Source organism: Notechis scutatus, chromosome 4, assembly GCF_049901735.1.
Source record: "Notechis scutatus isolate UNSWTSFEM ecotype Mainland chromosome 4, rNotScu1.2, whole genome shotgun sequence".
Lineage (NCBI taxonomy): Eukaryota > Metazoa > Chordata > Lepidosauria > Squamata > Elapidae > Notechis > Notechis scutatus.
The window spans coordinates 95,030,271-95,046,863 of record NC_142012.1 but is presented as its reverse complement, the minus strand read 5'-3'; the positions used below and the strand labels follow the sequence as shown (position 1 = coordinate 95,046,863).

Below are 16,593 nucleotides of genomic sequence, written 5' to 3'. Positions count from 1 at the left end.
TCTGCTTCTATGAATTTATGTTACCTACTTGTTAGAATAGTTAAGATTCATTGACACACTTGGTATAGAAGTTAAGTCATTGTCTAGGAAATATAAAACATTTGAATTCTTTATTCCAATCATTTCCTAGTATCTGCAGATCAAATTGATTTACTGATAACACATAGAAAAATTAATATTAGGTTTTTTTTTTGGCTTTAAAGGATTTAACAAATTGTTCTAGTCTCTCAGATACTACTAGGAGCAATGCTGCTGGTCAAACAATATAGTTAACCAATATTTCCCCCAATTGTTAGTGTTGTTATTAGCATTAACTGTTAGCTATTATGACATTAAATTAGCATGGGAAAGGGGCTCAAATCTTCTTTCATTGGACATCCCATTCCATTCCATAACCTTCTAATTAAATAAATGTTTTCAGAGATTTTACAGCTCTGATACTGCCCGTCCAATTAAAGTTGTTATATACATATGTATACAGGTAGTCCTCGATTTACAATCACAATTGAGCCCAATGTTTCTGTTGCTAAGTGAAACATTTGTTAAGTGAGTTTGCCTCAATTTGATGACCTTTCTTACCATAAGTGGTAAGTGAATCACAATAGTTGTTAAGTTAGACAAACTGTTGAAAAGTGAATCTGGCTTCCCCACTGCTTGTCAGTAAGTCACAATAGGGTATCACGTGATCATAGCACACGGCAACTGTCATAAATATAAATCAATTGCCAAGGACCTGATTTTTTTTTTTTATCACATGACCATGGGGATGCTGCAACAGTTGTAAGTGTGAAAACTGGTCATGTCACGTTTTTTCAGTGCTTAAAATTAAATCCTTTAATCCCACCTTTACTACTTACTTTATAAGTAACTCAAGGTGTCAAACATGCCTAATACTCCTTCTTCCTTCTATTTTCCTCACAGCAACAACCCCGTGAGGTGAGGTGAGGTGAGGTGAGGTAAGAAAGTGTGCCTGGCCCAAAGTCACTCAGCTGGCTTTCATGCCTAAAACAGGATGAGAACTCAGGCTCCTGGTTTCCAGGCCAGTACCTGGATTAAACTGGCTCTCCAATTAATGTTGCAGTGCTGCTTAATGACCACAACAATATCAGAAGTTAATATTAGGAGTAGCTTGGCAACCATTTTGTGAAAGTGCCTACAACATGTTTTCAAAATTCCAAATGTGCCCATTGTTCCAAATTGGAAGAAGAACAACGTGTCCATTGTTCTTCTTCCATTGGAGAATCCTGGATGTTTCACACCACCAGATTAAAAATATACCAAAAACAAAATGTAATAAATGTAATAGAAATGTAATAAATTGAGAGTACGCCTTTGACACCACCCATAGGTTGCCTCTGGCTTCTGAAACTTAGCTTGCCTCTGGCTTCTGAAACTTATACCAGATATTTAGAAAGATTTACAGTGATCATGAAACTATGGTAACTTTGGGGAAAAATCATTTAACTAAAATGTTTGTCTATTGAGAAATTAGGAAATCTCTCTCTCTCTTAGAGCCTTCATTTAGCTTATAGAAAGGATATCCACTAAATATGTGCCATCAATATGACATTCTCCCATTAGCAATCAATTATGAAAACATTCCCTGTAACAATTATTAATATTAACCTTCTTGACAATCTAACGTAAGTGTTGTTTGATAAAAATTCAAATTACATTTTTGACTACTTATATTCTTCAGTACCTTGATAAGGAAGCCAGAATTTAGCATTAAGAGCACTTTCAATTCAGTGTCGGCATTTGAAAAGAGAACAATGTTAGGAAGAAAATACTTAATCACATGCAGTTGTCAAAACTTTCACTCCTTTTTCAAGAGTTTAATTAAGCTTTTTCTACAGGTACATTTCTAGCTGAAAGATTTAAAGAAATGACAAAACACAGGAATAATAACCCTTCAAAATATTTATTTCTTGTTGGAACTAGAGTTATTTGAACTAGCTGATTAGCTATTTGAAATGCATTTCTTGCTTATCCCTTGTTCCATCTGCATGCTGAGGCCCACTAAAGATTTCTAACATCAATTATTTCATCAAAAAGAAACCTGGGCCACAGAGTGGGGAAATGCTGGTTGTGGGGAAAAAAGATTTGCATTGTAGCTTATCAATCTTGGAAAACAGTAATTGAAGTGCAGCTTCAGGATAGGCTAGCATTAAAGCGACTGCCGTTAAATCCATATGCAGTAATCACTTCTATTGTTCAGAGGATTAAATCTGTTTATGTGGTTTTAAAAGAAATTCTTCTTTGCATTAAAAAAATATGAAGAAAAACCTTTCTTTGCTTACCGGTGGGTCCAAATCTCCAGCTTCCACCATCGTGATAACGGTGCCCTTGATCGCATCGGGAGCAACCATGGCCCTGTACAGAGTTTTGCTAAATACTGGGGAGTAATCATTCATATCCTGCAAAACATAAATAAATAAAAAAATGATTCTCAAATCTAGAATGAGGTTATGAAAACACAACTTTTCTTAAAAAAAACTTCCGTTCCCTAAGCAGCCTGCCAATGCTCATTCTTAATTTACAACTCTTTGTTGCTCCAGCCTGCTGCTCAAGAGGAAATCTGCCTGAACAAAATGACTTTGAACTTTACATGGCAAGGAAAGAAACCAAGGATTAAAGTAAAAGTTTTGCAAGAAACTAAAGAGAGGGGAGGTTTTAGTTTACCAGATTTGGAAATATGCTACCAGGCAGTGACACTTACTTGGGTGAAAGATTGGATAATGCTAAAAAAATAAGAGACTGCTAACATTAGAGGGCCACAACTTACATCTAGGATGGCACACATTTCTGTGGTACGGCAGATATGTTGTGCATCAATATTTTCAAAGACACCAGATAAGACAAGCTTTATTTACAACATGGAATAAAATCAAACAGCAAATCTACATGGAAATTCCAGTTTGGTTATCCACCTTAGAGGTGATAGTACACCCAAACCTTATTAACCAGGAAAAAAATATCACATATAAGGATATTATAAATGAAAAGGGGGAATTAAAAACGAGACAAGAGCTAAAAGAACAAGGGGTAGAATTGGAATGGTGGGCATATTTGCAAATCCAATCACGATATGGGAAAGATATGAAAGAATGGGGGATTAGTAGACAAGCCATGACACTAAACGCAATCTTATTGGGGAACAGACAATAAATTGATAAGGAACATTTGTAAATTTTTTATTGGAATATAAGATGGAGGTATAACAGGTATATATAACAGGTCAAGGAAACGATGGTGGCATGGGCCAAAAACTTTGGATATAATATAGAATTGGATAAATGGCAAGAATTATGGAAACAAAACAGAAATATAACACTGGCCACATTGTATAAAACAAAACTTATACAAGATGTTCTATAGATGGCATCTCCCCCGCAAGCAAGACTGGCTAAAATGTATAAAAATCTATCACCAAATTGCTGGAAATGTACCCAAGAACCAGGTACATATAATCATACATGGTGGTCTTGTAAAAAAATACAGGAATTTTGGCATAGGACACACACGTGGTTAGAGGAGATGATTGGATATAAATTAGAATACAAACCCAAAGTATTTTTTCTATGAATTATGACAGAGAAATATAATAAAGAGGTGACCTATTTAATAGTACATATTATTACAGCAGCAAGAATGGTTTTTGCTCAACATTGGAAAGACAGAGAAATCCCTGATGAAGGTGAGGTGATAAAGAAAATACTGATGTGTGTTGAAATGGACAGACTGACTCTGGAATTGAAAAACAAAGATGAGACAGAATATTACAAGATATGGAACAAATTTTACCAAAGGTGGGAAAAGAAAGGAGGGACTCAGAATAAAAAATGAATAGGATTCATAGAATGGATAATTGAGGTAAATAAGCACAATGGAATACAAGAGATAAAACTACAGAGATAAGATAACTGTATAAATGTATATAAGATATATATCATATATATAGTATGTATGGCAAAAATGAATTCCAGGACGATCACACCGTTTCCAATGTTTTAAAAATTTAATCAATAAAATATTTAATTTTTTTTAAAAAAGGAAATTTGCAGGCCTATATTACTAACCTGTACAGAATTGCCAGAAAACCATTTTGTCTATTTGTCTATCAAAACATTATGGCTGATCAAACAAATACGATTCCTAGGACTGCATCATTTTCTGCAGATGTTTCAATTCATCAAACAGCTTCCTGGATTACAGCTTTAATTAACTACATAAACCAGGTGAATGATATTTATCTATGACAATGGTGAAGTTGATTGCATTAATTTATTTAATCACCCACTGTAACTTTAGTGAATGCACGTAAGATTAAATCCAAAGCCAACCATAAAAATAATGAATGCAATTGTCCCTTGAGATAAACTCAACTTGAATAATAAAAAAGAGAAATAGTGACAGGCTCATCTAATCAAACAGATCCCCATGATCAAGGGAACATCGAAGTCTTCAAGGATTTCTAAAATACTAGCAAAGGCAGGGCTCTACAAATCTCTGAGGATATGGAGTTCAAAAGGATAGATTTTTATAATAGATGAGTCACGTTTCCTGAATCCCAACCGATGGCATTGTTTAATAGATGGAACCCAGAGCATGTCCACCTTGTCAGATATGGTGGCATGAATTAACCAGAAGCAAGGAATCCTGCAAATAGGTAACTTCCAAGCCTATGAACTTTGGCTCTATGTAAAATGGACAGGATTCAGCTATAGCAAGGTGAAGCACACTGCTATTTAATGCACATGTTCAATTATTTTCTCAGGCCAAGACATGAAATTCTACTTCTGGTTGTGATTTGGGAGATCTTCTGTACAACAGAATGGAATGAATAAACAAACACACCTGTAGTGCCTTGGTGGACAAGCCTTAATATGTACTGTCTGACACATTTCTTAAAAGCAGTCACACATCTCCCAGACCCCACAGGAAACCCTAGCCTAGGAAAAATGTTAGGCTCTAAATAGCCCAAATCAGTATGCTTTATAAAAACCTTTTTCCTGTGCTTCCCCACTGACTCCATTTGTTTTTGTCTTTTCTTCCCTTGTTCTCTAATAAGCTTCCTTTGGGTGTAGACATTCAGTGCCCCCTTTATCAATCGTTTTACAGCTAATTAAGAGCAGAAACAACCCGATAATGGTAAATTAATAACCTTAGCTAATTGCCTTCCATCTGTAGTATAAGATTAAGCATTGCATCCAGGATTTCATGAATTTGTTCACTTGAGCAATGAGTAAAGACAAAGCAGAGAGATTTGTGAATACATTTAACTTTCTTTGATAAAACTCCGCTAGATATAATAAGTCGAATTGCAGGGAGCTTCAAGTAACACTTCAATCCCAACAGGAAGAATCCCGACCAATCTGGTTAGTGGCAAGGAAATCCTGGCAAAGAATCCGCCAGAGGGAACTCTTCTGGAACATGAATGGATGTCTCCGACAACCACGCCTTTCAAACCCGTCACCCTTATATCCCAGCCAGGAAGGGGCTTGTTAACATCTCATTCTTTTCCTGGATAGCTGGCGCTCAGTGTTGCGTTGCTCTCCTCTCCACACTTCTCTGTGCATATGCGTATCTGGGACAGGGCCCAGCTGTTCCTTCTCGCTCAGCTCAGGAACAAAAAAACAGCTGTCTCTCCACCTGAGTGTGAGTAGATGGGCCCTGCTCTGCATCCGGCTCTGAGACCTCCTGCTCCACAGAGCCTTCCGCTGGCATCGATGGTAATCTAGATACCCCCCTCCGTCTGGTCTGACTCATCTGAACCTGAACTCTCTGAACCACAATGTCATGAGAGCTGATTTACTCAAAAAGTCAGTCTTGCTGGGAGCGATTAGCGGGAGAAGGGTCATCCTGGTACCTGCTAGCTGGACACTATAAAAGGTGACACTGGGGTGATCATGGTGGATCTGAAGAAAACAGTGCGAGACAGAGGGGCATGGAGACTCCTGATCCATATAGTGACTGAGGGTTGGAAAGAAGCAGGGGTGGGATTCAAATTTTTTAACAACCGGTTCTGTGGGCGTGGCTTGGTTGGTGGGTGTGGCTTGGTGGTCATGTTATTGGCTGTGTGCGGCCAACTCAATATCACTCACATCGAGGCACGCATCTCCTCGCCTGGCCTCTCATGACTTTGGGGATGCTGCAACAGTCGTAAGTGTGAAAAATGGTCATAAGTCACTTTTTTCAGTGCCATTGTAACTTTGAATGGTCACTCTACACAAGCAAAGTACCAGCAAAGGAGGGAAAAATAACTCCAGAGAAGTTCCAGAGACAGGAAGTCTAGTCCTGCCAAGAATGTATTAAGGGTTAACGGAGAGGCAGTTTCTGTAAGCAACACCAGAATGTTTCCTTCCTGCATTCCTTAGGATTAGGCCATTAATTTCTTCTAACAACCGGTTCTCCGAACTGCTTAGAATGTTAACAACCGGTTCTAGCGAATAGGTGCGAACTGGAAGAAACCCACCCCTGGAAAGAAGTGAATGGTTGACAGTGACATGCCAGTAACTACAAACAATGATTATTGTGTATCTCTGAGTGGAGAAGATGGCAGCATTGTTTGTCCTCTGTGGAAAACAACTCATTCTCCAGATTTTCTAGAAGCCGGGACTGTAACTTTTCCTGATAGAAGACTACTATGATTCAAGTTACAAGGCAGATTTGAACTCTCTAAGTCTTGAGTGTTTTCTAGTTAATTACTCAAGTGGTTCACAGAAAGCTTACATCATTGTGGCAGATTTTCAGTTTCCCATTGTGGGCAGGGATGCAGTATTACTATCCTTTTTACTAGGAATAACTCTCAATGAACTCTGTTTGATTAGCATCTGAAGACTGCACTATGCATGCACCAATTCATCCCCACATTCTATGGAGAATGCAGTAAAAGCTGTGGGCAGTCTTCATAGATATGCAAAGTGAATTGAATTTATATGTATAAGTTAGAGCATACAAATGTACTGACAGGCAGATAGGATAAGCAGGCTGCCATGTGTCTTTCTAATGTCTTTTACTCCTAACATTACCACAAGCACATAGGCTATAACTCTTGCTTCGTATGTAGAATGATGTTACTTGAAACCCAGAGTTCTTTGCTGCCAATTGCATATATATATAGCCAGCTTCTGCTACAAAGACAAGGAATTTATTGCAGTCATAAATACTTCACTAAAGTAGCACAATGCACATTACCATGTTAAAGCATCTTGCATAGAAATCAGGAACAAAAAGAACAAGTCTGCATTTGGGAAGAATAGTCAATTTCCAATCAAAGGTTCCAGGTAACCCAATACAATATGTTGTCAGTCACATTTAGGGAATCAGAACATTGCCATAAGAAGCCAATTTTTGGAAGAAAAATCCATCAGGTTCAGTTCCAAGCCAGGAGAAAGGCACTAGAGGTAAAATGGGTCTGAGTGGAAAGAAGGTACATTATTGATGAACAGGACTGCATGGGTTTGAGATCCTAGGTAGCTGACTACACGGAATTGAGAGTGGATGGCTCTTACACAGTGGTGGGATTAAAAAAAATTACTACCAGTTCTGTGGGTGTGGTTTGGTGGGCATGGCAGGGGAAATATACTGTAAAATCTCCATTCCCTCCCCACTCCTGGGGGAAGGTTACTGCAAAATCCCATTCCCTCCCCACCCCACTAACCTGCTTTCCAGCTCCGTTCTCCTGTGCAGGGCAACAAAAGAAGACCCAGCCAATCAGCTGGGACTCAGGAGGCAGAGAATAGATGGAGGTGGGGCCAGTTACAAGTGCTTTTTGCTGGTTCTCCAAACTACTCAAAATTTCCGCTACTGTTTCTCCAGAACTGGTCAGAACCTGCTGAATACCACCTCTGCTTTTATACCTTCTCTTGGGCCTCGCACTTGAATTTCCTGTTCCTGTGCAAGAACATGTATTCTATTGGCTATTGTATGGGTCATAGCTGTCTCTGCGGGTTGTATGAGCTCCCAGGTTTAGTTGAAGTTTGGACTGCTGATGCAATGAAGGGGCATTGGGCAATTCCTATTGTGACTGAGAGCTAATCCTCCCTTTGTCCAGACCTTGCTGCAGGGAATTTTGGCCTATGAATAGAGCTAGCTATCTCTTTATCTCTTAAGTGCTGACATCTGCTGTGGGCTATTAAGGAAAGTGGGGGCTGCTTTCCAAGAGCATGTTTTTCCATTTCTCAACCAGGGAAATATAATATTCTGTCTTCTTAATATTTCTCAAAATATTTTATTCTTCTAAGAGATGGGTGGGTGCCAACTTTCTACACAATCAAACCCTCATTTCTTTTATAGAACATAGCTATCAACTCAATACATTTGTCAAATCACACTTCTTTCTTTTATAATTTGTGATGTGTTGCTAGCCTCATGACTTTACTTAGCTCATGGTCTCAGTCATCTTGACCCAGTGTGCAACTGTGTCTCCTCTGGTATAGTCTTTTCAATTAATTTGTATAATCCAGAGTAATGCACATTTTGGTCAAGCTCTTCAGTAATTCAGAATGATCCATAACACTTAGCAGGCTCTTTTAAAATTACTTGGTTTTTTTTTTTTCTTGGCATTTGTTTGAAATTTTCAGTTTGTTTTTCTTAAAAAAAGGCTCCAGATGGTTTCTCCCTATGCAAAGACACATTAGACCAGGGGCTTTAATCTGGTCAAAGCTGGCTGGGGAATTCTGGGAGTTGAAGTCCTCCAGGCTTAACGTTACCAAGGTTGGACACCCCTGCATTAGACGGTAGAAAAGTTTCTATTTTTCTTCTTGCGTTTATCCTTCAAGGTTCCCCCATTCATGACCAGATAAGCTGACCCTTTAAAAGTGCTCAGCTAGAGATGAATATCATGGGAGGAAAGAGGGCTGAATGGAAAAAAAGAAAGAAAAAAGAGCCAGAGATCTGAAGCCGTAAAGATAAAGGAAAGAAGAAGAGGTAATAAAAAAGACATTAAAGTGGCAACAATGACTAGCATTGTTAGTGGTTTTCAATAGAGATTCAAAGCACTGCCAGTCTCTCCAGAAAATGCACATGAGAAGTATAGAATGGTAGCTGATCAGCCACTTTAACGGCCCAAGATGCAGGCTGCTTAAGAAATGCAGATGGATCACCACAAGGAGAGCAGGCAACAGAAGAAAAGGATCTATTAGAGTCTAGACTTTTCAGCATCTGCGTGTCCAATCCAGACATCAGATTTCGACTCTCTGCATACAAAATTTAAGCATGGTTCGGCTGGGAAAGTATCAGTCACTAGTGGGGACCAAGAGAAGGGCCTTCTCTACTGGGGCTCCTGCCCTTTGGAACATCTTACTCCCTTGAAGTAATAGCAATAGCACTTAGACTTATGTACACTTCACAATGCTTTACAGCCCTCTTTAAGTGGTTTACAGAGTCAGCATATTGCCCACAATAATCTGGGTCATTTTGCCGACCTCAAAAGGATGGAAGATTGGCTCCCACTCTTCTGACTTTTCATAATGGCCTGAAGACTTGGCTTTGACAATTGGCTTGGGTTTTCAATGGGGGAACTTCATACTGGAAATGATTGATAAATTAAGAGGCAATCCCACCTCCCCCCACCCCACGCATCCTGCTCCCTCCTTCCCCATCTTTTAACTAATTTTATCTTTGACTGTAATTCCATTTTTACTGTTTTAGAAATATTTATCTTTTATGGTTTGAATGGTTTTAAAGATGTAAGCCACCCAGAGTTACTTTGAAATGAGAGGGGCAACAAATAATTCCAATAAATAAATAATAAAGTAGGATACAGCAGGACTAGTATAAAACAAAATTCTATTCCTAGACATGATGTAGGAATTTAAAAATGCCCGATGAGTACCTTATTTTAAGAGGAAGTTTCTAAAGAATAAAACAAAAAGACTTATTCTATCTTTGAACCCATTTTTAGAGACAGATAGAATAAATAGGATCAAAAATTTATTTTGAATAAGTGTGTTTTTCTATAGGTATTCAACACATATGAGAAAATATTTTGGATGGAAAAAAATACTTAGGAACCAGTCAAATATTGCTGTTTCTTTCTTTTGTCTTAATTGTTTTCAGTGAAAAGATGACAAATTCAAAACACTTAAACATTTGTTCTGCAAATCCTTAGTGCTCTGAAAAGGAATTTTAAATTAAAATGCCAAAAAGAGCAATGACAGAAAACACTGATGATACAGAATATCCTTGTCTATAGGAGACGACTAGAATGGTTATACTAATCAATAGCAACAAGATAAATATAAACACAAAGTCACTCAGAAAGCCCCCAAAATGAGTAATATTTTTACCGAAGGCACACTTTGCAGCTGAGACATATCTTAATTCAAGAATGTGGCATAGGAGTAAACTGTAAAGTTAGCAACAAAAAATTGCTAACTTTTCTCATCCGTTGTAAAGTCTTTTCTCATCCGTTGTAAAATAGCAACTAAACACAACACATATTTCCAGCAAGATTAGATTGAAAACATATTTTGTCTGGAATTCTAAAGTATCCAACTTAAAAATAAATCCTACTGGCTTGTAGTTTGTTGTGAACAATAGTCTTTCAGTGTCTGAAAGGGATATTTTTGACACCACGAGCTTTGTATTTATGGCAGGTCAGTTAAAGACCAAATCGTTGTATTCCAGACAACGAAAAAATGCTTGGTTAGCATTAATCTTGGATTTTTTTCTTTAGAAAGTAAATGTATGGTCCCAATTAGTAAATGAAAGACCTGATGTTACTGGTGATTTCAAAGGAATTTCTTACAATTATGAATACATGAATACAATGAAACATGCTTATTTATTGAAAGTTTGCAATTATATGAAGTTATATACACGTATGAGAAAAACACACATTTTATTGCTACTGCCTTATTGTCTTTTTTTACTTTTCTTTGCCACATTTTAATTAAACAAATCGGGAAAATCCTCTAAGCCACATCTTAGTTTTTGCAGCTTAGCATGTTCTGAGAGTTCAGAAAACTGCTTAGTTTGAGGATTAATATATTAAGTGTGAATTGGTAATTGAGTTACTTAAGTTTGGAATTGTTGAAGTAAGCTAAGGAGTTGCCTTCGTTCTTGTTTTTCTTAGTCATAATCTTCAAAACAAAGACTTTTGGGGGGAAAAAGGCTGAACTAATTCCAAGGTTGGTCACGTGAATACAAATGCTTTGGTTTATGGGGTTTTCAGAAGATTAAATTTTAGAAGACGGTGGGATGGAAGAATAGTTTCCCCTTTCCCAGCCTTTTTTTAATTAGCTATATGCAATGTATTAGCATTAGCCTACTGCCTTTTATCAGCATTTTTGTAAAACTTGTCAGCAATAGATTACAGCACCTTCTCCATTTGCTGAGTGGTAAAAAGTTGCAGGTATAACACTATTAGAGATTTACATAAGACAGGACTGGAGATTTAACATGCTTTTATAAGACTTACTTTGTTTAAAAACATACCAGCAAAGCATAAATTAAAGCATTCCCAGAGTGCAGATGATCCATTATACGGTGTATAATTCCCTTGGTGGAAGAAATTGTGTACCAAAAGCATTTTTAGAAAACTCTTAAGTTTTCCCCTCTCTCCAATTTTTTTACAGCCTTGTTTTTCTCTCTTTCGCCTATACTTTCAACTGACAGGCCCTAAACAGAGTTCTGCAATCAGTTGTTAAATTGAATTTTTTATTGTCATTGTACGTGTATACACATTATACATACAACAAAATTCACATAACACCCAGACCAGACTCAACTTAAGACTGAGTAACAAGTCACATCAAAGGATAAATTAGGAAGCAGGGTTAAGAAACAAGTTAGAAATCAGACAATTTTAAAGGTTAACCAGACCTGGTTAATCAAGCAACAATCTCTTAGCAATCTTCCTTCTTTATACAAAAATCAGTCCAGGTTCACTTCAAATTGGAGCCTTAAGACATGAAAGGTCATGACATACTTTTAGGAGTGCAGTCTTTATAGCTGAAATTTTTAATTTATTATGTCAAAAGCTTCACCCAAAACTGCTCCCTGGTTACTTTTTTGTACCCCTATTTCATTCTTGTAAAATATTAATGTCAGGTCCTTTCAAGTCAATGAGTGGTAGATATCCTGACCTCCTTGCCTTGCCTTGCCGACTCATGGGAAAAGCAACCATGAATTGATCTCTATGATGTGTTGCCAGGTTGGAAGGCTCTACCACTCTTCCCCCAACTTTCTCTCACACTTCTCCCAGAATAACATTATTTTAAACCATGGGTCTTCAAACTTGGCAAGTTTAAGACTTGTGGCCTTCAACTCCTAGAATTCCTGAGTTAACACGACTGGAGGATGAATTCTGGGAGTTGAAGTCCACAAGTCTTAAAGCTGTCAAGTTTGAAGACTCCTGTTTTAAACAAATAAAGGTGCCAATTATGTAAAGTCCCTGCTGATTATGAGCTTAACATCCTTGAGATCATCTGGGAACACTTCTCTTGACTTGGATGGAATTATTTACATTTCCTAGATCAGAGATCTCCAAACTTGGCAACGTTAAAACTTGTGGACTTCAACTCCCAGAATTCCTGAGTTAACATGATTGGAGGAGGAATTCTGGGAGTTGAAGTCCACAAGTCTTAACGTTGCCAAGTTTAGGATCCCTGTCTTAAATATTAAGTCAGACATTACAAAGTTAGAAATCGTTAATTTTTTTCAGGGGTATAAGACTTTAAACTGAATTCTTACGGCTTTAAACTTAAACAAAAATTCACATGAAATTAGTTTGAAGGTTACTTGTGACCCTTATGCTTGTTGCCATAGACTAACTTTTTCTTTAGTTTTAGAAATCACATAGATTAATCCTGCAAAGATGTATTTAGAAAAGCAGCACAGTATCTAGAAAACTAAGTGAGGAGACCAGCAAAGAAAACATGTAAATAACACTTCTCTTAAATAGAACCCATAATTTTAGTGTGATGAAACTTTGTTCTTAATTTATTTTCACCTAACAATTCTTTAAAAAATAGTAAAATGACCTTTGAAAAATTGCACACAGAGGCTGGAAATACTGAATATGATGTAATTTGGAAAAGATAGTTCTTATCAAAATTAGATAAAATTATGGGTTTAGAATTACAGCTATTTTCTTTCAATGAAAATTTATTTATACAGTTTTTAATTTCAAAGGAAGGAAGATAGAAAGGAAGGAGCTATTACCTTGCTCCGTCTCTCCCCAAAACCCCCACAGAGGGAGTTATTACTATGGATTATTTATAGGAGATAAATTCATTGTAGAAAATTAAACTCTAAAGTTCTTCATGCAGTTAGTTATAAATTTACATGTTCAAGTGAAATTACTCATCATCTATAAAGGCATCGAAAAAAATGCTTTATATCAACAAAATAATTGTCACACTAGAAATGCTGTACAAGTACAGGCAATTAATTTGGGATCTCAACCAATGATGATAAATATTTCTACACCTATGATGAATGGACTAAACTCATTCATTTCACCAAACAAATGCTAAAAGCGTAAATAATAACTGGTTCAAATATTTCAGTTGTTTTTAATATACTAGATTTTTTTCTCACTGAACTAATTTATGAAATGTTATCTGTAGAACTGTTTATATTGCAAAAGTTAGGAATAATAATTTGTTTTCAATTTGACTACCTCTTGCATTATTTTCTTTGTATATGTAATTATACTATAGCCAAGATGAAATGATAGTTTGATGTCATATCTTTTTTTAAAAAAACTACATTTTTGGTTGGGATAATTGGTACTGAGATTTGAAACTTACCAAATATCATTAACTTCCATTATGTCTTCAACAATATGCCAGCCGTCTGCAAGACAGTTTCCATTGAATAAACCAATGGTAGCCATCAAGCAGCCTATTCCATAATCTACTTGTCAATCAGAAACAGAATTATAGCAATATGGACCTCATTATATGCACTCCAGAAGTAACAGGAAATTATAGCTGATAGTAATGAAATTTATAAAAGATTCAGATTCATTTTAACATTCTCCTAGTAATTTCCATAATAAGTCAAGTTGACACTAGCATCATGATGTCATAGTGAAAAGTATACAATTATGTATTTCTCTCATAAAACATGACATAAATGTCTCATCATTGTATGGTGAAGTCATGATGTACATGTTCTTAAGCAACAGAGTGGTCAATGTCTGGAATACTCTACCAGACTCTGTGGTTTCTTCCCCAAACCCCAAAAACTTTAACCTTAGACTGTCTACTATTGACCTCATCCCTTTCCTAAGAGGTCTGTAGGAGGCGTGCATAAGTGCACCAATGTGCCTAACATCCCTGTCCTATTGTTTCTTTTATTTTTTTTCTTATATGTATCCATGTATTCATAATTATGTTTTTATTTATACCTATTATCTTGTAAGCAATTGACACAAATAAATAAATAAATAAATAATAAATGTTGTCATTTGACTTTCTTCCTTCTCTCTCTCTGTGTTGAAAATCTCTCGGGCTTTACTTTTTCTGAATATTAATTGTTTGAATGCTTTATTTCCACATACTTTCGAATATTTTAGTGCTCAATATTTGAATGTTGTCTGTGTATTAACAGGGGGGGGGGGGGCATAGGGGAGAGTGAGACAATTAGACTTATTTCTGTAAAAGCTGAAAGCAGTAGACTAAATCATTTCAAATATCCAGCTAAATATATGAAGTGCCGTAGTGGAGGATACATAATGTACTGTTCTGAATTCAGAATAGTGCATCATGAGCTCAGTTTTCCTACTAGCTTTGAAATCATTACCCTAATAAAAATAACTGACAGGATTTCTATTAATTTTTGGCTAAATTATGATACCCTAATGTATTACATCTATGGCATTTTCTGTAGAAATATTTTCATTTTAAAAATGAATGAAAAAAGAAAATACATGTATAAATAAATGAAACCAAATGAACAGAAATGAAAATTCTTATTTGCTTTTAACGCAGTGAAACATTGGGAATTTCCAAGACACCAGCATTTATGCTCTTTTATCTAAGATAAAAGATACTCTTCTATTTTTCTACCCTTGAAATGCAGAGGACATGTGAAGACAATAAGATGAACATTAAACCTTTTGCAGATGACCTTTTATCCTGCCTTTGAGTCACTGTTGTCTCTTGATAACTGACTGGATTAATTCCTGCAATTTTCTTGGCATTGCCATTGCCTCCTTCCGAGAACTGAGAGAAACTGACTAGACTAAAGTCACTTGGTTGGCTTTACACCTAAGCTAGGATCAGAAGTCATGGACTCCCGGTGTCTAGTCTGGTGCCTTAACCACCAGATCAAACTGCATCTCAATTGACCAACAGATAAGCACAAAGAACATCATATATAATCCCCTGAACTGTTAACAGGGATGGATTAACAAGAGTATCCTTACTTTCAGAAATTAACAGCATCTATGTTTTTCAGTGCATGCATTTTTGTGCCTTTTGCCTTGTGATTTGCATATAACATTTGCTACTACCATATGAGCTACTTTTACTTATTTAATTTATTTTTTATTCTTTTTGTTTCCTTTGGGTCTTGTTGATTGTCACTTTTGAGTTGTATGTAGATGTTGTTTATCTCCATGTGCCTGTTGATGGCCAATTGTCTGAATGCCAGCCTCCAGAAACTCTCTGACACTTTTAGACTTGGATTGATCTAAGATGCTTACAGTTTTCCGATTGAAACGACATGTATATGTTGAGTGTGTCCACGTGTTGTGAAATAGTCTCTTCTATCAATACTTTATTAATGGAAATTTCTCATTAACTATTTATATATAAATTCTAAGTTATGTCCTGTGATTGTAACTACGTATTTAGTATGGTTATTTCTATTTGTGATAGGAATTATTAGCTTATATAATGAAAGTTATAGCTAATTGTAACTAAGCACTTGGTTTACTTCTGTTTTTATTAATTAATTATCTTTCTGTTCTAGAACAGTAATGTGTAGCAACAGAGCTTTAAAAGGAAACAAGGGATTATTTTAAGTTGGCATTAATTATTGGGGATTGACAATATTGTGTAAAATGACATCACAAAAACTACTACCTGTTGGGAGAAATACATCACTAATACTAACTGATGCACTTGGTAACACCTTTAGAGAAAATATAGCTTTGGGTTTTTTGCTTGTTTAAAAGGCATAACTGATGATTGCATGCCTGCATAACTCAAAAAAATGCTTCCATCCTTATTCACTGTCATTCTCCCCTCCTTGACAACTGTTTGCATTGCTATTTAATAGCTCAGAACCAAATCCATTCTCTCCCCTCCCCCAATGCCTACAACCATGGAACTCCTCTTCCATCTGCTCACCTCTTTCCATTCTAGAACCTTCCATAGCATTTTCTCTGCCACACAACATTTGATGAGCTTTTTTCCTCTGCATCACAACTGCCTATTTGAATGAGTCTACTGTAGAAGCATCATTTGAAATTCTACCGTGAACAATGACCAAATAACAACCCAGTTGAAAATGTTGCTGGTCTAGCTGCCCTTGTTTATGTTAATAATCTCCTTGCACCATCTTTCAACCCGTCTCTTCTCATGATAAAGTGAACATCACGGTTTTTCTCTCTAACTAAATAGATCTCCAATA

General features: G+C 36.5%; 1 protein-coding gene across 11 annotated transcripts in view; it reads right to left on the bottom strand.

The window, feature by feature from the left end:
• The window catches only part of PCDH15 (protocadherin related 15), a 755,413-nt gene that overhangs the window by 148,020 nt on the left and 590,800 nt on the right, over window positions 1-16,593 (bottom strand). For all 11 annotated transcript variants that reach the window (XM_087964118.1, XM_087964124.1, XM_087964126.1 and 8 more), the window contains one exon: window positions 2,301-2,417. In XM_087964118.1, the coding sequence (XP_087820244.1) occupies window positions 2,301-2,417 (117 nt within the window). The remainder of the gene's footprint in view (window positions 1-2,300; window positions 2,418-16,593) is intronic.